General features: G+C 41.0%; 1 protein-coding gene across 6 annotated transcripts in view; it reads right to left on the bottom strand.

The window, feature by feature from the left end:
* Positions 1–27,134, bottom strand: part of SPIDR (scaffold protein involved in DNA repair) — a 324,477-nt gene that overhangs the window by 190,048 nt on the left and 107,295 nt on the right. For all 6 annotated transcript variants that reach the window (XR_013814915.1, XM_079795887.1, XM_079795886.1 and 3 more), the window contains exons 7-8: positions 23,782–23,882; positions 2,633–2,846 (exon numbers count right to left, since the gene is read on the bottom strand). Coding sequence is in view for 5 of the 6 variants with exons in the window: in XM_079795887.1 (XP_079652013.1) it covers positions 2,633–2,846; positions 23,782–23,882 (315 nt within the window). In the remaining variant the exon portion in view is untranslated. The remainder of the gene's footprint in view (positions 1–2,632; positions 2,847–23,781; positions 23,883–27,134) is intronic.

Consider the following 27,134-nt stretch of genomic DNA (forward strand, 5'->3'; position numbering starts at 1 on the left):
CTGCCTCCTGCACACCCCCTACTGGGGATGTGCCCGCAACCAAGGTACATGCCCTTGACCGGAATCGAACCCGGGACCCTTGAGTCCGCAGGCCGACGCTCTATCCACTGAGCCAAACCGGTTTCGGCTACATAATAATTCTAAAAGTTCAACTTTACCTGCTTATTTAAAGAAAAGATATAACCTCCCCCCCTGCAATGTTTTTAAAGATAGTTCCCAAGATAACCATGCTTAAGTTCTCACAGTAAAAAATTCAACATAGCTTGAATACACATTTTTTACTGAAGTAGAATAAACTAAATCATAAACAGCTGTTGTATGTTGATAAAGAAGATGAAACTAGGACACACTGCAAAATCAAATACTGCCAATATCACTGGATTTAACCATAAATTTCCAGTAAGGACTTCCAATAACTTTCAAGAGCTGAATAAAGCAGCTGAAAGAACACAAGGAATTATAGTAACAAGATCCTGGATGGGAGAAGCAGGGTTAGGACAAGGAGAAAATTGCTCATTCATTCCACATCAAAGTTCTGTTGAGTACCCTCAGGCCCTAAGAAGTAAAGGAGACAGTTAAAAATCTAGCAGCAGGAGACACACAATAAGCAAATGAGCAAATAAAAAGTGGTAAACTGTAATATGTGTGATTGTGAAAAAAAAGGAGGAAAGGAGAATAAAGGCTGTAGAAGAGGGTAGATTCCAACATTAGCTATGTGACCCAGGGCCTCTTTAGAAGGTGGCAGCTGAGTAAATGCCTAGAAGTTTTAAGAAAACAGCAACCCATGCAGTCAAGTGGAGGTGGTAGGACAAAGCATCCCAGCACAAGGAGCAGCAAAAACCCAGGCCCCAAAGTAAGAGTAGAGAGTGGCATGGAATTTGAGGAGCAGGGTGGAGTCCAGGGTGACCAAAATGGAACTGGGGAAGCTGAGAGGAACAGGAGATGAGATTCCAGAGCTCAGGAGGGGCTCTGACTCTGCATGAGGCGGAGTGTGAAGCCAAAAACCAGTATGATGGCTCACATATTCATAGCTTTGCTCCTCTAGTCATCTTGATCAGAAAGAGACAGAGGGTAAGGAAAGAGGCAGAAGGAACATTTAAGGGACTATTGCACTAATCCCCCCAAAAGTGATTACCTGGAAAGGATCATGGCCTAGAAGTAAAAAGAAATGCTGACTTTGTATGGATTTGGAAGTGGAGCTGTTAGGAGGTTCCATGGATAGGAAGAGATGCAATCACCAAGGTGGTGAGGTGAGTAGAAAAGAGGTCTAGGACTGAGCCTGGCAGCAGTTCAGTACTGAGAAGCCAGGGAAGGTATGAGGAGGAGCGCAGGGGAAACAGGGAAACAAACCAGGAGCAAGCACTGCAAAAGGAAACACGGCTCTCTCACAAAAGAGCACTGGAGAAGCAATGTGGACAACGGGGAGTGAGCTGTGGGGAGTGCGGGCCAAAAGCCTGAATGAAATGGGCTCAGGAAAGGATGGAGGGGACCATTTGGACACAGTGTTTCAACAACACCCCGAGGCATTGTTATAAGTAAAGAAGCAGACTATACCAAGAGGAAGAGGACGTATGGTCAAGAAAAATTAAAAAAAAATTTTAAATGATAGAAAAATGATGCATGAATGTAGGATGATGGGGAATTTTGGAGAAGAGAATTAATAGTGCTGTATTCTTGAGTAAGCTACACAGGATGACAGTTGGTCATTACAGCACTGACCACAATATTCTAACTATGCCAACAGAAGAACAGATGAATTAATTGCATAAACTAATATAATGTAAAACTATATAGCCATGGAAATGAACATATAGCAACATGCAACAAAATTGATGAATCTCACAAGCATAATATTAAGAGAAAGTAGTCCAATGAAAGAGAATGCACATTGTATGACTACTGTATGATTCTATCAATATAAAGTTCTCAAACATTCAAAGGAGTCTACGCATCAGAAGTCAGAATCATGGTCACCTGGAGGAGCAGGGGGAGGGAGGTAATGGAAGGGGATAGGGTGGTCGCAGGTACAAACTGCAGTCTACTTCTTGACTGGATAGGAATTACTATTCACTTTGTGATTATTCCTTGAAATGTATATTTATGCTCTGCGTAAGGCCCTGCATATATCTTACAATGTTCAATAAAAATGTATTAAAATTAAAATAATAAAATAAAGCAAGTTATCCTCTGATATCTTCAGCCTTAATAGAAGAATTTAACTAGAGACTCATGATCACTTGCTACAGACACAATAAAAAGATGAAAGAAACTTTAAAAATTGCTGATAAAGTTAATAGTTTTTTAAATGAGGCTGCTGAATCTTTCCCTCAAAATAGCAATATTTTCTTCTTTTTGTGGTAAAAAATTTATATTCCATGCAGAAGAGAGCAAAAATGGTATCCTAAAAATAGTTTTTCTAATCCATTAGTGACCATTTAAGCTCTTCAGATTAAACCCTACAAACAAGCCATCAGAGACAAATCAGTGCTCCTATTACATAAAATCCTGGCTCCTTCCCCTGGCATGTCTCTATAATAAAGCGACAAAAATGTTCCTGATAACGTTATTGAGACAAATGCTTTAGAGACAAACTCACAGTTGGTGACTCCTGGAGTCAGTTCTTGGCACTCACCAGGGAGGGTAGATGTGGATGATGTCCTGGGGCTGCCCCCTGAGATAGTGTGCAGTCTCCTTGGTGAAGAGAACCTTCAGGCGGGTCCCAGAGGCTTCACCTGGAGAAGAGCCATCAGCCTGCAGTCCCACTAACTGCTCACACATGGCAACTTGGATGGTGCATTCTTCATGCAGCTCTAGAATTTTCACAATTAACACACCAGATCTGCTACCTGGAAGGGAAAGAAAAAGCAAAAGAAAAAATAAAGTCTAAAAGACATGGTTCAAGTATGAATAAAGGGACATGAACAAAAGAATCACGCTCAGATACTTTTCTTCCCCTGGAAAAAATGGTCTGTACACTTTGCAGAATAAAAACAGACTCTAACATGCTCCTCTTTTTTTAAAGTCCAAAACAGCCTGCATGATGCATTTAAGAAATATAAAGTATAGATTTCTATCATAAAGAAACAGTCTTATGCATACGGAAAACACAGACCCACTATTTCACACATCAAAGGAAGTATGGGCACCTCATTGATCCTTCTTTCTTATGTACTCCCTCATTACCTGCTTTGATTTTCTACTTTCAAATGATGCAGTATGACTGGTTGGCGGCAACTGTTCTGATGATCATAAAGGTTAAAAGTGGCAAATGCATATGGAATGCTAGGTGTTAGGGGTCTGGATTTAATGGGGTGAAATTCTAATCTGGATTCAGGTACTAAGCGTATTATTCAGCTAGACAAGTTATATAGCATTTCTACACCTCAGTTTTCTCATGTGTAAAATGGGAATCATGCCAATAGCCTCAATTAATATTTTTAAAGATCAAATGAGATAAATGAAGTTGACAGTGTGTATAGCCTATAACTCAGAAATCCTAGATATATATTCAGAAACTTGTCACATGCACTAGGAGACCTAAACAAGGAAGCACATCTCAGCATTGTTAGTAAGAGCAGAAAACTGGACCCAGCACTTATCAATAGGAGGAGGATAAACTGTTGTGTGTTCATACAACAGAACACTGTACAGAAGTTAATGTAAGTGAACCAGAGCTGTGTGTATCAGCATAGCGAGATCTCAAAAAGAAGATGGGGACACAAGATATGTAGAGTATGACACTTATGATGTTATTTTTTTAAAACACAGAAACCCATACAAGGTGGGGCAAAAGTAGGTTTACAGTTGGGAGTACATGAAACACAGAATTTATTATTGTATTATTATTTATTAATTTTTGTATTGTTTTCTAGACAAATAACTGTAACCTACTTTTGCCCTACCCTGTATTGTTAGAATACATGTATAATAAAAGTACATAAATATGGACTAGTAGGATACATAGAAAACTCATGATAACCACTGATTCTAAAGAGAGAGAAAGAGGAATGTGATTAGGGAAGGAAACTCAGAAGATTTCCAACTTATCTGTCATACCGTTTCTGTTATAAAATATGTAAATCAAAAATATGAAAATATTAAAATGAGTTATTAATTCTTTGTGGTAAATACACTTATGTTTTCTATTACTCTGTTTTTTAATTTAAAGAAGTGATTTAGAGATCCAAAATGGCAATGGAAGAGGTGAAAGCTACACTTGCCTCCTCCCCAGGACCAAACAGGAATTACAACTAAATTAGAGAACACTCATTCTGAATAACCAGCTGAAGATTGCTGAACAAAAGTCTTATAATAAAGGATTCACAGAAGCAGCCCCATCGAGACTGTTCCAAACAAGTTGCCAGGAGCCCGTCACAGGCAGCATCTTACACTGGCCTCCACCACAGTCCCACCCAGGCAGCCGAGAACCAACACACCCAGTGGCAAGATTCAGACATCAGAGCAGGATCCAATAAGCTTCACAAGCAGCAGATCCAAAGGGAGATCTCAGCAGGCAACAAACCCCAATGAGGTGAATTCCGCTTTGTGGGGTCAACACCTGCGTAGCCGTCCGCATGCAGTGGTCAGGATGCAGCCTCACAGTCAGTCAACCTGAGGGTCGATTCCATGCACGAATGACCCAATAGCACTCAAGACTCAATTACAACAGCGGGGCCCACATAACCCACACAAGGGACATTTCTGGAGCACCCAGCTCAGGTGATCAATGAGACTGCAAAATGGAACCCTACTAAATAAGGAAATCCCACAAAAAACTCGGCGTCACACCAGATCTATCAAATACATAGAAATAAACACAAAGAGGCAGCCAAAATGGGGACAAAAAATGAAACAGGCTACAAATGAAAGAATAGAGAAATCTCCAGAAAGAGTTAAATGAAATGAAGGCAAGCAATTTATCAGACATATAGTTCAAAGTAATGATTACAAGGATGTTTAACTCAGCAGCAAAAAAGAAAACAAAGAAACCCTAAAAAAGGAGAGTCAGAAATAAATAATACATATCTAAAATGAAGAACACACTGGAAGGAATAAACACTTGGTAGAATAAAGCAGAGGATCAAATCAATGATTTAGAAGACAAGGGATAAAAAACAACTAAACAGAACAAAAAAATATTATTTTTTAATGACGATAGTTAAAGGGAACTTTGGCACAACATGCAGTGTAAAAACATCTGCATCATAGGAATACCATAAAAAGGAGAGCAAGGGATCAAAAACGTATTTGAGAAAATAATGACAGAAAACGTCCCTAATCTAGTGAAGAAAAAAAGACACAGAAGTCCAAGAATCACAGAGTCCCAAATACAATGGAACCAAACAGACCCACGACAAGACACATCATAATTAAAGTGGCAAATATTAAAGAGAATTAGTTACCTACAAGGGAGCTCCCATAAGTCTGTCAGTTGATTTCTTAACAGAAACATTTCAGGCCAGAAGGGGTTGGCATGAAATATTTAAAGTGATGAAAAGGAAGAACCTACCTGGTACAACCAAAACTACTTAGCAAGCAAGACTATCATTTAAAATTGAAGGAGAAATAAAGAGCTTCCCAGAAAAGAAAAGATAAAGAAGTCTGTTACCACCAAACCATTATAAGAAATGTTAAAGGGCTGCTTTAAGAAGTAGAAGGAAAAAAAAAAAGAAAGAAGTAGAAGAAGCTCTAGCTGGTTTGCTCAGTGGTTAGAGTATTGGCCCACGAACTCAAGGGTCACAGGTTCAATTTTGGTCAAGGGGACATACTTCGGTTGCAGGCTCAATCCCGGCCCCAGGTTGGGGAGTGGAGGAAGCAACCAATTAATGTGTCTCTCTCCCTCCTTTCCATTCTTTCTAAAAATCAATGGAAAAAATATCCTTGGTGAGGATTGACAAAAAAAGAGAGGAAGAAGAACCAGAGGAACATAGTTAAAAGAATAAAATGGCAATAAATATACACCTATCGCTCAGCTGGGGTGTGGCTTAGTGGCTGAGCATTAACCTATGAGTCAGGAGGACACAGTTCAATTCTCAGTCAGGGCACATGCCCTTTGTGGGTTGGATCCCCAGTGTGGAGCATGCAGGAGGCAGCTGATCAATGATTCTCTCTCACTACTGATGTTTCTATCTCTCTCACCCTCTCCCTTTCTCTTAAAATATATTTAAAAAAAATTCATACCTAGCAATAATCATTTTAAATGTAAATTGCTTAAATGCTCCAATCAAAAGACATGGGGTAAATTTAACCAAGGATGAAAAATCCCTGTATTCAGAAAATTATAAGACACTAAAGAAACATATTGAGGAAGATACAATAAGTGGAAGCACATACTGTATTCACAGATAGGAAAAATTAACATCATTAAAATGTCTATACTACCCAAAGCAATCTATAGATTCAATGCAATTCATATTAAGATACCAACTGTGTGTTTCATAGAAGTAGAACAAATATTACAAACATTTATATGGAATCACAAAAGACCCCGTATAGTCACAGCAATCTTGGAAAAAAAAAAGAACAAAGTGGAAGGAATCACACTATGCGATATCAAACTGTACTACAAGGCCATAGTAGGCAAACCAGCATGTAACTGGTATAAAACAGATATACAGATCAATGGAACCGAACAGAGAGCCCAGAAATAAACATACACTTTTATAGCCAATTAATATTTGAAAAAGGATGCAAAATCATACAATGAGGTAAAGATTGTTGATTCAATAAATGGTGTTAGGAGAATTGGACAGATACATGCAAAAATATGAAACTAGATCACTCCACCTCCTGAATTCAAATGCCTGCAGGGAACAAGCAGGCAACATAAGTGAGTGAAGCAGGCCTGGGTACCCCAGAAAGAGGCTAATTAAAGTCTCAAAGTTAAAAAAAAATAAATAAAAAGAAAAAAAAGAAAAGAAAAAAAGAAACTAGATCACCTTCTTACACCATACACAAGAATAAACTCAAAATGAATTAAAGATTTAAATGTTTGACTCGAAAGCATAAAAATCCTAGAAGAAAACACAGGCAGTAAAATCACTTGAACATTTCTTGCAGGAATATTTTTTCTGATATATCACCTCAAGCAAGGGAAAGAAAATAAAAATAAACAAATCGGATTATATCAAACTAAAAAGTTTTTGCACAGCAAAGAAAACCATCAACAAAATGAAAAGACAACTCACAGAATGGGAGAGAATATTCAATGACATATCTGAAAATGGTTCTTTGAAAAGATAAACAAGACTGACAAACCTTTAAACACACTCATCAAGAAAGAGGACCCAAAAAAAACAAATCAGAAATGAAAGAGAAGAAGTAACAACTGACATCAAAGAAATACAAAAGATCTTAAGAAAATATTACGGACAACAATATACCAACAAATTGGACAATATACCAACAAATTGGACAATATTTAACTTGTTGCTGAATTAATGTATATATGAATGACTAGAGGCCCGGTGCACGAAATTCACGCACGGGGGGGGGGGGGTGTCCCTCAGCCCAGCCTGCACCCTCTCCAATCTGGGATCCCTCTCACAATCCAGGACTGCTGGCTCCAAACTGCTCACCTGCCTGCCTGCCTGATTGCCCCTAACCGCTTCTGCCTGCCAGCCTGATCACCCCCTAACCACTCCCCTGCCAGCCTGATTGATGCCTAACTGCTCCCCTGCCAGCCTATTTTCCCCTAACTGCCCTCCCCTGCAGGCCTGGTCACCCCTAACTGCTCTCCCCTGCAGGCCTGGGTCCCTCCCAACCACCCTTCCCTGCAGGCCTGGTCACCCCCAACTTCCCTCCTCTGCTGGCTTGGTCACCCCTAACTGGCCTCCCCTGCAGGCTTGATTGCCCCCAAATGCCCTCCCCTGCTGGCCTGATCACTCACAACTGCCCTCCCTTGCAGGCCTGGTCCCTCCCAACTGCCCTCCCCTGCTGGCCATCTTGTGGTGGCCATCTTGTGTCCACATGGGGGCAGGATCTTTGACCACATGGGGGCAGCCATCTTGTGTGTTGGAGTGATGGTCAATCTGCAATTACTCTTTTATTAGATAGTATAGAGGCCTGGTGCACGGGTGGGGACTGGCTGGTTTGCCCTGAAGGATATCCCGGATCAGGGTGGAGGTTCCCCTGGGGCATGGGGCAGCCTGGGCAAGGGGCCTGTGGTGGTTTGCAGGCTGGCCACGCCCCCCCAGCGACCCAAGCAGAGGCCCTGGTATCTGGGATTAATTTATCTTCTACAATTGAAACTTTGTAGCCTGGAGCGAAGCCAAGCCTTCTGCTAGCTCAGTGGCGGCAGCCATTTCTGTTGAGATTTTTGTATCTTCTATAATTGAAACTTTGTAGCCTTAAGCGGAGGCCTGGGCTAGCCAGGGTGTGTGGAAACCTTGGCTTCCTCCATCGCCAGGGGCAACCCTAGCCTCCTGCTCTTTCCAGCTCCGTGGCTGCCACCATTTCTGTTTGGATTTATGTATCTTCTATCATTGAAACTTTGTAGCCTTGAGTGGAGGCCTAGGCCGGCAAGTGCAGGCTGAAAGTTTGGTTTCCTCCATTGCCGGGGAAACCCAAGCCTCCCTCCTGCTCTCTGTGGCCGTAGCCACCTTGGTTGGGTTTATTTGCAAATTCGATCCTGATTGGCTTGTGGGCGTAGCGGAGTGATGGTTAATTTGCATATTACTCTTTTATTAGATAGGCTTTATTATTATCAGTTAACTGCTCTTAAAATGTCTTTGGTTTTAAATGACTAAGCAGCCACAAAAGAATTGAGTAAATGATGTAAAAACAAAATATATTTGTAACTGCTGGGCTAAATAACTTATTTTAAATATATAGGTAGCTAAGGTCCAATCATATATATGTCAACTGAAATCCTCCTAAGTGTTGAATTATGTTGCTGAATTAATATATAGTGTGAGGAAAAATTTCATGAATACTTACACAAAAAATACAATACAAGAAATGAATGAAAGCTGTACAGGAAAGTACCAAGTGAACCAAATTAGTATGTGGGGAGAGATATAGAGGAGAGAAACTTTTCATAATATACTGTTGTACTAATGTTAAGTTGATCCATTTAATTATCTAAATATTGACCACATAGCAATTTGGGATTTTCCCTCTATATTATTACTGTATCTCTCTTTATCTTCACAGATATCCCAAAAAGCTAATCCACTGTCTTACTTTAAAATGTATGTTCTATTGGTACTGTTTTCTCTCATTCAGGCCAAATCATCAAGTGCTCAGAGAATGCAATTTAAATGTGAGTCACCTGATGCTCCAAAACAAACAAACAAACAATACATTGCTAAATCAAATCCAAGTGAGGTTTTATCTATTTACCGTTTGTATAACTGTTTTTTTTTTTAATATATTTTTATTGAATTTTTACAGAGAGGAAGGTAGAGGGATAGAGAGTTAGAAACATCAATGAGAAAGAAACATCAATCAGCTGCCTCCTGCACACCTCCCACTGGGGATGTGCCCGCAACCAAGGTACATGCCCTTGACCGGAATCAAACCTGGGACTTTCAGTCCGCAGGCTGACGCTCTATCCACTGAGCCAAACAGGTCAGGGCTGTATAACTGTTTTTTAACATGCACTGAAAGGCAAATTGTATATATTTGTACACTAGAGGCTCGGTGCACGAAATTCATGCACTTGGGGAGGGGGGTCCCTCAGCCCAGCCTGTGCCCTCTTGCAATCTGGGAGCCCTTGGGGGATGTCTGACTAATAGTTTAGGCCCACTCCCCACGGGCCTAAGTTGTCAGTCAGACATCCTTAGTGCCACTGTGGAGGCAGGAGAGGCTCCTGTCACCGCCTCTGCACTTGCCAGCCATGAGCCTGGCTTCTGACTGAGTGGTGCTCCCCCTGTGGGAGCACACTGACCACCTGCGTTGTGCGTCTGCACCCTGCTGGTCAGTGCACGTCATAGCGACCAGTTGTTCCACTGTTCAGTCAACTTGCATATTAGCCTTTTATTATATAGGATATCTATACTATCTTTTCTTTTTGAGAAGTTACAACTATGCCTAGTTTTATCAATATTCCCAAAAACCTGGCAAATTTCCCTATTATGTTCCAGTGAATATTCAATAAGTGAGTCTCATTAATTATATTATTGCATTATTATTAATGCTTGGTAAATCAAAATTTTAGTTTCTGAGTAAATTTTTTAAGCTGCCATTAGATTCATTTCATAGATAATTTCACAATAAAATTCATAAAGCTCTAACTATAGGTCTAGATTATAACACATAAAAACTAAATTATGAAGAATTCACTTCTTTACCCTGTAAAAAGCATAATTACTTTTTGTTTAAAACGTATGCTCCCCCATAAAATTTTAAGTCATCTGGTAATGATGAGCAGACACATTTCTTAACCACAACTGCTTACTGAACTGTAAACAATTATGCTTTCACTTCTTGAATCCACATTTTTTCTTGCCTTTCACCCAGTTTAAAATATTCTTTGCCAAAAGCCACAATAATTCTAAGCATGAAACAAAAATTTGAAACCCAACCCTTAAAAATAAAAAAGGACTAGACAATACTGACCAGGAATGTTTATCATAGTCCACAGAAATGAGAACAATTAGAAATTAGTGCCGCATGCTAGCTACCTGGGATCAGTGTCAGTGCTATGACCAGGCGTGTCACTGTGAAATATTCTGCAGGGTGGCCTTCCTGCTTTGTAAAGGGTGAATGGCACTAGAAGGTCCCCTGTTTTAAGAACTTCAAGTAAGGAAAACATACAAAGGCACCAGAAAGACAAAGTTTATATAAAACCAGACAAGAATGGATATTCTGGACTGTTTGTGTACCCTCAAAATCATATGTTGAAGCTCAAACCCTCAGTGTGACTATATTTAGAGATAGGGCCTCCAAGAAATTTAGGCTGAATAAGGTCATAAGGGTGTAGCCCTGATCTGATAAGGTTAGTGTCCTTATAACAGATACCAGAGACCCCCTGTCTCTCTGCTGAGCACAGAGGAAAGACACAGCCAGAAGGTTATTGCCTAGAAGCCAGAAGGAGAGCTTGCGCTAGACATCAGTCATGGTGGCACCCTGATCTTGGGGTTCCAGACTCTAGAATTGTGAGAAAATAAATGTCTGTGGTTTAAGTCACCTAGCCTACTGTATTTTGTTATGGTAGTATGAGCTAACTAAGATTTTGGTACCATGAAGTGGGGTGTTGCTGTAATAAATACCTAAAACTATGGATGCAGCTTTGGAACTGGGTAGTGGGTAGAGGATGGAATTTTAAGATGCATTCCAGAAATATGGACATTCAAGGTGATTCTGAAGCAGTATCAAATGGAAATGAAGAACAGGTTATTGGAAACTGGAGGAAAGGCAATTACTATGGACTAATTGTTTGTGTCCCCAAAATTTAATATGTTGAGGCCTTAATCCCCAAGGTGACAGTATTTGGAGGTGGGCGTTCTTAAAGAAGGACACTAACGTACACTCCTGTTAGGATACAGTTAGGAGGGAGTTGTCTATAAACCAGAAAGTTGGTGCTCACCAGGAACTGAATCAACTGGCACCTTGTACTTAGACTTTGCTGCCTCCATAACCATAAGAAATAAATAGCTGTTGTTCAAGCCACAAAATACCAGCCTATGGTATTTTGTTATAGCAGCCCAAACCGACTAAGACAGCAAATTGTGTTGCACTGTGGCAAGGAACTTGGCTGACTTGTGTTTTGTAGAAGATAGAACTTGTGAGCCATGAGACTAGATATTCAGCAGAGATTTCTCAATCTAACTTGTTAAAAAAATATTTTTATTAATTTCAGAGAAGAAGGGAGAGAAAGAGAGAAACATCAATGATGAGAGTGAATCATTGATCAGCTGCCTCCTGCTCGCCTCACATTGGGGATCGAGCCCGCAACCTGGGTATGTGCTACAGGTCGACACTCAACCACTGGCTGGGCCCTCCTAACTTCTTAAAGTAAAATACAAGAGGAGAGAGATGACTTGAAGAAAGAAGGAAGCAGAACTTCAAGAGCCAGTCCATGTTGCAAAAAATGAGAAAGCATGTTGGGAAGAGAATGCCAAGGGTATGGGCTAAACTATCACTCAATAAAGGGATTATATAAGCAGAAGCACTGCTAATTTGTGTTTCTTTGTTTTTTTAATTCTTACCCGAGGACATTCTTCCATTGACTTTGAGAGAGAGTGGGAGAGGGAAAGACAGAGAGAAATATTGATGTAATTACGAGAAACACATAGATTGCACATGCCCAGGAGAAGCCTGCAGCTGAGGTACGTGCCCATGACCGGAATCGAACCCAGGACCCTTCGGTCCGCAGGCTGACACTCCATCCACTAAGCCAGGCGGGCTAGGGCAGCACTGCCGGTTTGAATTGAAGGAGACCTGTTGGACTTCTGACATTCTACAGGGATGATGAAAGCATCATTCTTCAAAAAGGGAAGAGTGACCCCACAGAAAATTACTTCAGAGGTCATCAGGGCTGCCACTCTCTCTCCCCACAGGTCCAGGGGGCAGGGCTGAATATTTCTCCTGGGTTCCAAAGGATGGGGCCACCTCATTGTTTTGGTGAGCCAAAAGAGCCCTCCCTTGCCTCAGGGTTTGAGCCTCTGCACACAGACAGAAGGGGGAGAGGCCCAGAAGAGCCATGGGGTTGACAGTGCCACCCCTGGTGGACCTGGAGCGCAGAGCATGGAACCAACCAGGATTTTTCTTGAGCCTCCTAATACAAGGACATTTGCTTTGGTAGTTTTTGGGCTTGCTTGAGATTCCTCACCCCTTCCTTTCTATTTCTTCCTTTTGCAATGCGGATGCCTATTCAGTATCTGTCCCCGCATTGTATTTGGAAGCATTTAATTTGTCTGGTTTCACGGGCTCGCAGCTGTTGAGAAATTTTGCCACAGGATGAATAGTACCTGGAGTCTCACCAATACCTGATTTTGATGGTATTTAGAGAAGATTTTGAAATTTACACTTTAGAGTTGATGCCAGAAGTATTTCAGACTTCTGAGGCTGTTGTGATGGAATGAATGTAGTCAGAATGTGAGAAAGACTTGAATTTTGGGCCAGGGGTAGAATGTGATAGACTAAATGTATGTGTCCCCAAAATTCATATATTGAAGCCCTAAACCCCAGTGTAGCTATGTTTAGAGATGGGGCTTCCAAGGAAGGAACTAACATTAAATGAGGTCATAAGGATGGTGGCAAGAGGATTAATGTTATATGAATAGACACCAGAGATCCTTTTCTCCTCATGTGCACAAACAGGTCATGTGAGCACATGGCTGGGTGGCAGCTGCCCACAAGTCAGGAAGAGTTCTCTCCAGAAATGGATCATGCTGGCATCCTGACCTCAGGATTCTAGCCACTAGCAATGTGAGAAATAAATGGCTGTTGTTCAAAGCACTCAGTCTGTGATGCTTCGTTGTGACAGCCTAAAGCGACAGAGATAGGAGGCTTTCCAAGGTGTGAGGCATATAGGACCACCTGGTATGCATACTGGTCCCTTCCACTCTGAGTACCCAAAGAGGAAGGTCTTCTTCATACAAAATGTTCCTCGTTTAAAACGCCTTATTTGAGAGCACTGAAGGTCATGTTTTTGGCTCAGGATACAGGATTAAAAGGTGTCCAAAAATCACACTAAAAACAACTTTTAAAAGGTCATATAGCTAACTAAAGAGAAAAATTCAGAAATACTTAAACATCTCTATTTTTAGAAATATAACATCAACTGAAAAATAAATAAAGGTGTTGAAAAAAAATCAGAAACATAATCATAAAAAATCACTAACTGTGAAAGAGTACTCTAGAGCCGTGATTTTCAACAGGTGTGCCACAAGAATCTCTAAAACATGCACTACCTGACTACTTAGTCCAGGCACTGACCTCTTGTCCCTTAGGCTGTCTTAAAATAAAAACACAACAATAGCTGTCCAGTGTGAATGAATCAGAAAAGCATACCTATTTTTTGTCAGATCAGTCAAAATATGTATTTTTTTATGTGCTGCAGGATTTTAGTAATTAGTTTATGTGTGCCATAAGATGAAAAAGGTTGAAAATCGCTGCTCTAGAGTTTTGAGGCTCATACTCACCCTTCTCTAAACCAGCGGTCGCCAACCGGGGGTCTGCGGACCACTGGTGGTCCGTGAGGTCCAAAAGGCTGGCGACCACTGCTCTAAACAATCTTGAAGAAGGCTAGAATTGCATGTACACGTGCATCAAACATCATATCCACAGAAAGATTGAAATGCTGTAAATCTGTGTAGCAAACAGCTAAAAATACATTTACTGATGTGCATTCAAGTATTATCCCAAGTGCCATGTTATTTTTGATACTTACTCGAATATCAACTTTTACTCCCTCCCCCTTTGTAACAACTATTAATAAAGGATATTCTAATGAACAACTTCTATTTCACAATTTGTCATATTAAATTGAGTCAAAATACGCAAAATCTACAATTAGAGCAATGCATGTCAATAGGAGCACTGCAAATTTTAGTCTTGGGTGCTATTTCCTTCCAACAACATTGTAACAGCCGAAACCGGTTTGGCTCAGTGGATAGAGCGTCGGCCTGGCCTGCGGACTCAAGGGTCCCAGGTTCGATTCTGGTCAAGGGCATGTACCTTGGTTGCGGGCACATCCCCAGTAGGGGGTGTGCAAGAGGCAGCTGATCGATGTTTCTCTCTCATCGATGTTTCTAACTCTCTATCCCTCTCTCTTCCTCTCTGTAAAAAAATCAATAAAATATATATATAAAAAAAACATTGTAACAAACATTAATAAGGAAGAGAGGGGAAAGGAGAAGGAAAATTAGCTAAGGGATTAAAATGAGATGATGTGAAAAAAGTGCCTCTCTTGAAAGGCATGCAGTGAGAGATCAGGGATTCCAACCATGGAAAAAATGAAAGTAAAACACAGATAGGGACTATGAAGTGAAAAATGCTCAGAGAATGATTTTACCTGGGAACCATATATAAAGGCAAGGTAAAACAGCAACACAGAATTTTAAAAGTAGAAATACCCTAAAGCTTTACAAAGCCAACTTGCCTCAGTAAAGAAACTGAGGCACAGATCAAGTGACCCACGTGGGCCTTCAGCTCTGGCAGAGTTGGGACCAGAACTGACCTCTACTGATCTACTGACTAGGATCATTGTTGCGCCCCAGTGTCATGAATATTTTAAAGTTTGCCACTGACATTTATCTATTTACTTCATAAACACTTCAGGGTGGCTGGGTAAGCACTATATATCTTTGTAGCACTTTACAGTTATTGTTTACTTATACTTTGTATAATTACAGCAGGATATGGGAAGTACAATTACAGACAGAGGAAAACTACATTAGGCCCAGTATGATGGAAGACACAGCTTTCCACGGGAAGGAGGCATTCAGTGCTGTGCACGCGTGTAAGATGGCACAGAAAAGAAGCAGTAGGAAATGAGAGCGCATCAGGCAGGCACAGAGACCAAAAATGTCACACTTGAGAGTTTAAGCGTGATGAACATTTATTCCAAGGACAAGATGCAGTCAGCAGAAATGTTTTAAAGTGGGAGAGTGATAGTATCAGATTTAACTCTTCGGAAGATAACCTGGATAGGTAAAAACTAGGAAAGGTCAGTGGAAGGGAGACCAGATGGAGAGTGACACAATAATCTAGGCACATGGGAGTTCTGAGGTGACAGATATATTGAAAAAAATGTACAAGAAACCCCAATAGAAGACTGCTATGTTAATGGGCCAGGGGAAGGCAAGTACCCGGGCATGCTGGGCCTGAGGCGCCTGTAGGATGCTTAGATGCAGGTGTGGCTGGGGCTAGGCCAGGAAAGCCAGTGGGACACAGAATTACCTGACCACCCAGAGGTCCTGGGGGAGGCGACACAAAGCTCCCCAATTCCCCATGAAGGGCACACAGAACAAAAAGAGGCCAGGACAGAAGCCCAAGGAACAGCTGTGGAAGCTGCACACTAAAGGAAGAGACAGCAAAGAACCAAGAAGGAAAGAGAACATGGGAAAAGGCGAACCAGGAGGAGGTACTGTCCTTGAAGAAAAAGCTCCAGCCGCGTGAGTGCTGAAGAAGACAGCAGTTAGGGAGGATTTCTGTACACTGGTGGAAATGGAGCAGTCACACCGGATGGGACGGGGTGTGAAAGCAGGTCTCAGGCTCCTCTTTAAATCACTGAACAATACAGAAGCAATGCTTCCACTCTTTTCCAAGTTTACCAGGCATTTTATTAATCCAAGAACTTATCCTATTTGAGGCTAAAAAGTTTGCTATTTTGTAACATAAAAGTTTACCACCACATCTGTCACGAAAGATAAATTGTATGATGGATAAACAACAACCCGTTCTTAGATTTGTGCTACATGGACTACCAGACCAGGGCCACCTAGCCTGTCAACTCACTGCCTCTTGGCGATCTTCCCTGAGAGATGAGGAAAAGTAGTGTGGGCATGTACTTTCAAATAGGTTTCTCTAGGCAACAGAATCCCAAATGGAAAACCTATCACTCCTTTGAAAATAAAAATGAGCCGAAGAGGTTTGGGAAACTAGATTGGTGGAAAGGTTAAGATGACATGCACAAGATTTCATAGCATGGACAAATGCCAGTATGAAACCGAACCAGGCGACAGGTAAAAACAACAATTGGTTGAGCAAGCCAAAAACGATGCTGCCTTATCAATATCAATACTTTTCTAAAAGTCAAAAACAGAGTTTCTGACACACAGATAATTTTCATCATTAATAAGGTTCCAATTTAACACTATGAATGAATTGTTATTTATCAACCCACATGAGGAATTCAACAGGAAATATGTTTTACCCACTTCATAATTCATTTGGAACAGGCTAACTTGGCAGTCTTATTTTTGGATAACTTACAATAGAAAACATACATAAAGAAGACCTGGGGTGGGTGGGAGCTGGGTGGATGGAGGCAAAGGGGATAAAATGGGGGACATCTGTAATACTCTCAACAATAAAAACACATGTTAAAAAATAAAATAAAAATCCCTTTAAACCTCAGGCCTATCTAAAAAAATAATCTTAAAACTATGCAGCAGCTATTTTTCATTTCAGGTAAAGAAAGAAAGAAAGAAAGAAAGAAAGAAAGAAAGAAAGAAAGAAAGAAAGAAAGAAAGGGAAAAAGCATCATTTAATTCTGCTGTATTACCAAACCTCATTTCATAAATTTTTATGTAGAAAAATTCACAAGAAATAATTTATTTCTAGGAATGAAGGTGAAAAGGTGGACAAAAGCAGCTAAGGTGTGACAGATACATTAGCCAGAGAGTTAAGTTTGGTATTTAGTATCTCTTCCTCTATTTCTCAGGTCCTATCATTATTTTCAATAAAATTATAAAATAACCCGGAATTTAGAAAGTCAAGTATGAACTCTTTACTCTTTGGTTAACTTCCACTTAAAACGACCCCTGGAAATTATAGTCATTTAGGACATGAAATCACAGCTCGAACAGTAGACAAAATAATATCACAGTTTGCTTCCTGACTATAACTCAGCCACGAATAGTCATGTGAATTCTTTTCACCCATGACTACAGAGTCATATTAAATACCACTGCTGCACTGAAATGTGGCTACGGCTATAAAAGAAACAACAAAATAAAGCTCAGGCGCTGTGCTGGCTTTCTGGTTTTACTGGGCAGAGGGAACCTGGAGGTAGTCCAGAGACAGAAGGGGAAGGTGAGAAAAGGAACTGCAGCAGGACCTCTCCAGCCAAATCAGAGCTAACAGTGTCCCTCCACTGAAGCAAAGGCTAATAAATTAAGGTAAATCAAAGAGTTTAAGAAAAATTTTAATGGCTTTTTTAAAGACCTGGGAACTACAAAACTAACAAACTTTCTTCAACCCATGTCATTCTTATTTTGTAAACTTAAATAAACATATATATTTTAAAAACATGTCATGTTATGTCAAAAATCCCCTATGTGCCCACAGACACTAAAGATTTTAAAAGGCATAAAACATTGCCAAACATAGGCCAAATTAAATGTAGAGCTCATACTACCCCCCTTTCCTAGCTTTAAATACACAATATTAAGAGACTTAGGTTAAAGATATGAATTTTCAAATAATTACTTTTCAATTAAATTAAGGACTCTTACTTATCAACCAATTGATTTGGTAGGGATGATCACCCTAACATCTTCTACCTCAAGTTACTATTTAATTATGAGAAAATAGTGTATCAAGGAAAGTAGGTAAATCTTTTAAATACTTAAGTATCTACAGAGAATTCTTGGCTCTCCTTCCTGCTCATACCCATGTTTCTCTATAGAAAATGCTGGCCCTGACATTCCTTCTTCCTCTCTTGACACCTAAGTGGCAAGTGTGGAACATACTCCGTTTCAGAAGCTCCCCAGCCTCAAAGGAGCCCCTTGAAAACAGTAAGAAAGAGGCAGGTGCCAGGGACCCCTCAATGGGTGCCACAGCCACTACTCCTGGGTGGGCCAGGGGGCTACTGAGGCAATGTTCTCACAGTCTCAGTATCAGGAGCATAGAAACGTACATGTAAGGTTCACGCTGGGAACAAGTAGAGTTTCAGGAGTGCCTAATGGGAACCTTGGTGGTGCAGGAGATGTCAAAACCACGTCTCGGAGTGTGTCCACAGATAACCATGCTCAAGGATGAAGAACTCTGCATTCTGAAAAACTGCCTCACTGAAAAACCAGTCTCCTTAGTGAAGTTTTCACTTCCAGACAGAAAGGTTTATATCTTTTATATAAGTAAAATTCAGGGTGGAATTCTCTACCACTTCATATCTCCTTCCCGTCTTAATTGTAAGAATATATATTTGATCTTGACAAATTACTAGTACTTCTTTTATAAAAGGAACTAGGGGCCCAGTGCACAAATTTGTGCACTTTGAAAGGAACTGTGGGCTGCAAGGCTGCGGTGGGTATAGGGGTTCGGCCCCTCCCACTGCGGCCCCTGGTCTTCAGTCTGCTGGCAACCTGCTCCTGCTGTCCCCGCTCCCATGCGCTGACAGCGCTAGCCTCGCTCACACCTGCTGACGGTGCAGAGCAATTGGGGCGGGTGCCAGCAGTGGGTACAAGTGGGGAGGGCGCTGTCAGTGGGTGCTGCCTCAATTGCCCCTCAGGAGCAGGGGAAGGTGGATAAGCCCTCAGGTGCGATCGGGGCCGGCAGTCACCACTTGCACCTGCTGACAGTGCCGAACGATCGGGACCGGCACTGGGCACTGGCAGCCAGTGAGAGTGGGGCCAGTGCCAGCAGCAGGTGTGAGCACTGGGCGGGAGCAAAGAATTTCCAGTAACCACCAGAGGTTCGCCCCGATGACAGCGACTGGCACCCCACCTTGGTCTGGCGCCCCCGCTCACTCTGCTCCACCATCCCTCTGTGGCCCATGCCCACCATGTTCTGCACTCTGCTGCCTGCTGCCAACACCTGCCATGTTCCACGTACACCCCCTGGTGGCCAGCGCATGTCATAGCGACCGGTTGTTGGGTTGTTCTGTCATTCGGTCTATTTGCATATTAGTCTTTTATTACATAGAATATTTAAAAAGAAACTCTGTCCCAAAACCTTTTCCAGTGATGATCTTCATTAACAGTTCTCAACAATTTATTTTACAATATTCATGAATACTTCCAAACTATTATATAGTGTGAAGAAAGCCTAAAAGCTTGAGTTAAGTGGTTTGGGGCATGTACAATAAAATAGTCTTTGAGGAATAATTAATTGCAGTCATTCTCCTTTATAATTCCTGAGGAGTAAATGCTTTATTTCCTCTGGCTTTGTTCCCTGTCTGATTTTCCAAACAGTATTCTATAAGTAAAATTTTATAGGCATTATTAAAACATCCTCAAGTGTAAAATACTGTTTTGTTTCCTTCTAAAAAATAAAGTTTTACTATTTTAAGTAAAAAAGCAAAAATAATTAAATTATAATTTCTGATAGGGTTAGTTCTATCAGTGATAAGTTCATATTTGCTGCTTATCAGAATTTTGAGTGAATAAAAATATGGATAAAAAAGGGAGGTTCTATAGTACGTAAACTCACAGGGTGACCTGATCATAAATTTCTCAATGGGCAGGTCATGGTGGGTAGCCACATCACAAGTCTATAATTTACTGAAGAGAGAGGTTTTTAGGCCAGCCAGCATGGCTCAGTGGTTGAGTATTGACCTATGAACCAGGAGGTCATGGTTCAATTCTGATCAGGGCACATGCCTGGGTTGTGGGCTTGATCCCCAGTGTGGGGCGTGTAGGAGGCAACCGATCAATGATTCACTCTCATCATTGATGTTTCTATGTCTCGCTCCCTCTCCTTTCCTCTCTGAAATCAATAAAAATATTTTTTTTTAAAGAGAGGTATTTAAGGAAGCCTTTTTCATTGTTCTTGTGCATATGAGTTAACATACCTTGTCAGAAATAATATCCCTCTAAGGTATAGCCACCCTTAAGAAAATATATATCTTGTTAAGTATCCTATAATCAGATCCCCACCTTGCTTTCTCTCATCCTCATGCAAAATTCCTTAATCACAAATGCAGAAAAGAAGTGGCAAAACTATTATTCTATGGAGCATTTGAGATCTTGCTCCATGACATACGTTGTCTGTTTGGCTCAAATAAATGCTTATAAAAAGTCTCTACAGGTTTGGATGTTCTTATGTCAACAAAAGAAATAAGCAACGAAGTAAAACACAATTAAAATATTACTTTGAAAAAAATAAAAAGGAATATGTGTCAATTTACTGCATTTCCCTAGTGAGTTAAAAAATACTAAACTTCATAGAAAATGTATTTCTATTATTTGAATACTGGTGTTATAGGGATACTTGCTTTACAAGTACTTGTTAAGCTGCATATCTATGCTTTCTGTACTTTTTTTGTATCATATGTTAAAACAAAACAGTAATTTAAGGAAAGCAGGATTCAGTTCAGGATGGCAAAGTAGGTGGAGGTTGCATTCACCTCCTCCCATTACCGTATCAAAACTACAACTACATTACAGCACAATCAGCCTGGAGAACCATCTGAAAACTAGCTGAACAGAAAGCTTATATCTAAGGACACAGAGAAGAACCCATGTTGAGACTGGTAAGCGCAGAAACAAGAAACAAGCTGACCCCGCACCCACATATGGGCAGTTGAGAATCAGAGGAATTTCTCAGCTGCAAAGGCCCCCAGGGAAGTGAAGGGTCTCAACCTCAAGCTGGGAAGAAGAGCCCACATAACATCTGCTGTGAAAACCAGCAGGGATTTTGCCCCGCGAGAAGGAAGGCTACTGGAAACCCAGGCGTCCTGCTAAAGTACTTGCACGGTAGCAGAAGGTGGGGGTACGGGGGAGAGATCAACCAAAGGTCTTGTATACATGCATATAAGCCTAACCAATGGACACAGACACCAGGGGGGTGAGGGCATAAGTGGGGGGATGGTAGGGGCTAATGGGGGGATGAGGACACGTATGTAATAACTTAATAAAGAAATTTTAAAAATAAAATAAATAAATAAAATAAAATAAAAGAACTTGCACGCAAACTGGCTCACAGGCACTCCTACTGGACTCTGGAAAAAGGCAGTGGCTTGGAGGGAGCCAGTTATACAGGAAGAGGAACAGCTGTAATAATCTGAACAATAAAGATTTTTAAAAAATAAATTAATTAATTAAAAAAAATAAGAAATGGAAGTGGGCAGACTACCAGATACAGAGTTCAAAACAATGGTTTCAAAGGTGCTCAAAAAATTAGTGAGAAAGTCAACAGCATAAAAAAGGACATAAAAACCATAAGAAGAACCAGTAACTAAAATGAAGAATACACTAAAAGGAATCAACAACAGATTTGATGAAGCAGAGGATCAAATTATCAATTAGGAAGATAAGCAATCAAAGCAGAAAACAGAAGAAAAAATGAAAATGAGGACAGTCCTGGCCAGGTGGGTCAGTTGGTTGGAGTGTTGCCCTGTACACCAAAAAGTTGCAGGTTAGATTCCTGGTCAGAGAATATACCTATGTTGTGGGTTCCATCCCTGGTTGGGATACATAACCGCATAACGGAGGCAACCAATTGATGTTTTCCTCTCACATCTATGTTTCTCTCTCTCTATATCTCTCACGCCCCTCTATAAAAATCAATAAAAATATATATCCTTGGGTGAGCATTAAAAAGAAAAAAAGAAAAAAAAAATGAGGATAGTTTAAGGGAAATCTGGAACACCAAGAGTAACAACTGTATCATAGAGGAAAAAGGAGAAGACAGAAAACAAGGGATTGAGAACCTATTTGAAAAAATAATGACTGAAAACCTCCCTAATCTGGTGAAGAAAAAGGGTTTTTACTATCCAGTAAATTCAGAGTCCCAAACAAGATGAACCCAAGGAGGTCCAAAACAAGACATATCATAATTAAAGCAACAAAGGTTAAAGACAAAGAATCATAAATGCAGCAACAGGAAGACCTAGAAGGGAGCTCCCATTGTATTGTCAGCTGATTTCTCAACACAAATTTCTTAGATCAGAAGAAATTGGCACATAATAATCAAAGTGATGAAAAGAACCTAAAACCGAGATTACTCTACCTAGCAAGGTAATCCACCTAATAAAAGAGAAAGATGCTAATCAACCGTACCTCTGCAATGCCCACCAGCCAATCAGGAGTGAGTATGCAAATTAACCCAACCAAGATGGCAGGTTAATTTGCATACGCAGGTGCCGAGCGGCCAGGGCGTTCCGTACCACCTCAGCCGCTCCAGGCCTCTGGGCAGCATAGAAACGCAGAGAGGTGGCTCTGGGCCGGAGCGAAAAGGCGGCTCCTGCCAGAGCGAAGGCAGTGCCGGCAGCCAGGGGAAGGAAGGCCCATTCTTGCACAAATCTTCATGCATCGTGCTTCTTGTCATTTATAATTGAAGAAAAAATAAGGATTTCCCAAACAAGAAAAAGCTAAAGGAGTTCATCACCACCAAATCAGTACTATAAAAATAGTTAAAGAGGCTTCTTGAAGAATAAGGGGGAGCCCCAGTGGTGTGGTTCAGTTGGTAGGGTATTGTCCTGTGCACCAAAAGGTGGATGGTTTGATTCCCAGTCAGGGTTCATGCCCAGGTGTGGGCTCAATCCCTGTTAGGGGGCACAGAGGCAGCAACCAATCGATGTTTCACTCTCACATCAATGTTTCTCTCTCTCTCCATTCCTCTCTTTCTAAGAAATCAATGAAAAATATTTTAAGAAATAAGGGGGGGAGGGATCATAAATATAAATAACAAAATTGTAATAACTATGTATCTATGAATAATCACTTTAAATGTAAATGAATGACATGACCTAATCAAAAAATAAAAGGTAATTGAATAAATAAGAAAACAAGACCCATACATATACTGTCTATAGAGACCTACATCAGATCAAAAGACACAAACTGACTTAAAGTAAAGAAAAGGAAAATTATTGGGGTAGCAATAATTATAAAAAAAACAGACTTTAAAAGAAATAGAGATAAAGAAGTTACATAATGATAAAGGTATAAATGCAAAAAAAGGATATAACCCTTGTAAACATTTATGCACCCAACATAGGAGCACCTAAATATATAAAGCAAATATTGATGCACATAAAGGGAGAGGGTCACAGTATACAGTCATAGTAGGTGACCTGAACACTCCATAGACATCAACAGAGAGATCCAGACAGAAACTCAACAAGGAAACAGTAGTCTTAAAGAACATATATACCAGGCAAATTTATTTCAGATTTTTATGCCGTATTTTTTTACCCATGATTTCAGATGCCAGTGCAATCCTTACCTGAAAGTGTCTTTTGGTAAGAAACACACTGATGTCTCCACAGGGAAATGGCAGATCTCTCTCGATTCTGCAGTCCATTGAGTCTTTCTGCTAGCCCGCCTCTGTTTAATGAATTATAATATATTAAGTTTACCTAAAAGAAAAGCTTCAGAATTGTTGCAACATCTACATTTTTTACCCTCCAACCAGAGACAAATAGATAAAACAGTCAAGTTTTAACTTATTTGACATTACAGTCTTTTCCTCCTACGTCAGTAACCCACTTCTTAAAGATTCCTTGGAAGCTCAGTTTTCTGATTCATAGAAATATGGGCTACTCTCAGATCAGTTTGACTTCCTTTCCTTCTTTCTTAGTTTACTTATTCCGTAAATATGTACTCATTACTCCTGTTCTACATAGCAAAGTGCTAGGTGCAAGGGATACAAAAAAGGCAATGAGCTACACCATTGGGGTAGAGAGGGACTTATAATCTGTTCAGCAGACAGTGGGAAATAGTTAAATGTAAAGTTGGTTCAGAATTGTAGTCAATAATAAAACCTGACAGGTGGAATACTTTAAGAGAATTTAGGTGTGGGCTCATTATTTGTACAAAAGAGATAATTGAATATTAATCACAAACACATGGCAAGAATACCAACATCTCAAAAACAGCAAAGTTTTCATGTATTGCAGGCAGATGACTGGTAACAATGAACATACAGGCACTTCACAAAAGCCCTTACCTATCAATTAATACTATGTCTACATTAATATATTTTTAAATAGATATAAGCATATATTACATATATATTTTTGATTCAGAGAAGTCAGCAGTTCTTAACACAGCTATGATCTCAAGACAAATCAAGATTACTATTATGACTTCATGCAACCTAATTTGTCAGTGTTTTGTCTTATATGATTATGAACCAGTTCACCAGTTTGGTGATCATCTCACTAAATTATCTCATTTATTTATTTATTTATTTTTTAATTTTCCAAAAACTTATTTTATTTATTTCAAATTTTTTATTAAGGTATTATATGTGTATATCTCATTTTATTTTAATAATATCCCTTCAAGGTAAAAATAACAGATATCAATATCTACCTCATATAAGATATATCAGAGTTGATAGAGAGGATAATGAAATTCACCAATATTACAGAACTAGCCAGATAAGGAAATAGTTGTTGAAACAGAAAGGACTTACCACCCTATACTCTTTATATAATAATTTAAAATATCGTTTTAATACATTATATGTTATATATATATATACTAGAGGCCCGGTGCACAAAATTCGTGCAGGGGGGGGGTGTCCCTCAGCCCAGCCTGTACCCTCTCCAATCTGGGACATCCCTCTCACAATCCAGGACTGCTGGCTCCCAACTACTCGTCTGCCTGCCTTCCTGATTGCCCCTAACCGCTTCTGCCTGCCAGCCTGATAACCCCCTAACCACTCCCCTGCCAGCCTGATTGATGCCTAACTGCTCCCCTGCCAGCCTGTTTGCCCCTAACTGCCCTCCCCTGCAGGCCTGGTCACCCCTTACTGCCTTCCCCTGCAGGCCTGGCCCCCCCCAACTGCTCTTCCCGGCAGGCCTGGGTCCCTCCCAACTGCCCTTCCCTGCAGGCCTGGTCGCCCCCAACTTCCCTCCTCTGCTGGCTTGGTCACCCCTAACTACCCTCCCCTGAAGGCTTGATCACCCCCAATTGCCTCCCTTGCAGGCCTAGTCCCTCCCAACTGCCCTCCCCTGCAGGCCTATCGCCCACAATTGCCCTCCCTTGCAGGCCTGGTCCCTCCCAACTGCCCTCCCCTGCTGTCCATCTTGCGTCCACATGGGGGCAGGATCTTTGACCACATGGGGGCAGCCATATTGTGTGTTGGAGTGATGGTCAATCTGCATATTACTCTTTTATTAGATAGGATTATCATTACTACCTACTTTGTTTTCCCACAGGCACTTGTTTTCCTATAAGCACCAATTATTTCTGAATGTGTGTTAAATTATTAAAAAATTCACATACAAACGTGCCAAAGAACCTCTACTTTACATATGTCTACCTCTACTTAATATATGTAAACTCTTTTACATATAATTCTGTTTATGTGAAGTAACTCATGTATACTCCTGCTCTAAACAACACTAGGAAAGTAGGTAGTACCTCATTCAACAGATGATAACCTGGGGCACTGGGTATGAAACACCAGCACAAGGTGAGGCATCTGATGTTCAGCAGAGCTATATGCACAAACAGGCAGGCTGACTCATTATTAAGGATGCGTTCACAAACTTATCCTTAATGATATACCTACTGTCTCAAAAAGAACTACTTAAAAAGATGCTCTTAATATCATAAACAAAAGACAAAAATAAAACATGGTATTCTTTGCATAATGATCTAGGTAATTATTTTTCAAATGTTTTTTTTTCAAACCAACAACTTAAGAGATAAGAAGACAAAATACAATCTGAACGGATATGGTTAAAGTCAAGTCCTCTATCCCACGAATAAACTGTAGGAGCTATAGGGCAAAAGGTAAAAAAACAAAACAAACTAACAAAAAAAACAACAGTTCTCTATATGTGGAAGTATCTGGAGCGCTAAGAGAGAATCAGTATCTTACACTTGGTTTTAGTCGTTAGGGGCTACACTGGTGCCTCACACAATACCTCTGCTCCAATCTGCCCAGAGAATTCCTGCAGAAAATTCCAATCAGATGCACCAGAACTTAAGAATGTAACACCATGATTTCTAAGCAACAATCATCTACACTAATAAAAGAGAAAAATGCTAATTGACTGTACCTTCGCTACGCCCACAGCCAATCAGAGCAAGTATGCAAATTAACCCAACAAAGATGGAAGTTAATTTGCATACACTGAGGGAGGAGGAGTGAAGACTGAAGACAGCATGGAAGAGGGAGGGAAAGTGGAAAGCAAGGCGGCTGCGGGAGGGAAAGCGCGGGTGGGGCAGGCTGTGGCGACGGCGGGTGGCTGAAAAGTGCGGGGCGGCAGCTGAAGGGAAAGCACAGGGCAGAGGTGGCAGGAGGGAAAGCGCAGGGTGGGGGACGGTGGCTGCAGGAGGGAAAGCGTGGGGTGGGGGGCAGAGACAGCGGGAGGGAAGGGAAAGCACCGGGCGGCGGCGGGAGGGGAAGTGCGGGGCAGCAGTGGCGGTGGGAGGGAAAGTGCAGGGGGGCGGCGGCTGCGGGAGGGAAAGCACGGAGGGTGGGGGTCGGTGGTGGGAGGAAAAGCGTGGGGTGGGTATGGGGGGCAGAAGCAGCAGGGAAAGCGCGGGGGGTGGGGTGGGAGAGGTGGTGGTGGTGGGAGGGAAGCCCGCCGGAAACCCTATTTTTGCAGGAATCTTCCT

This window comes from Cnephaeus nilssonii (genome assembly GCF_951640355.1).
Source record: "Cnephaeus nilssonii genome assembly, chromosome: 18".
Taxonomy (NCBI): Eukaryota; Metazoa; Chordata; class Mammalia; order Chiroptera; family Vespertilionidae; genus Cnephaeus; species Cnephaeus nilssonii.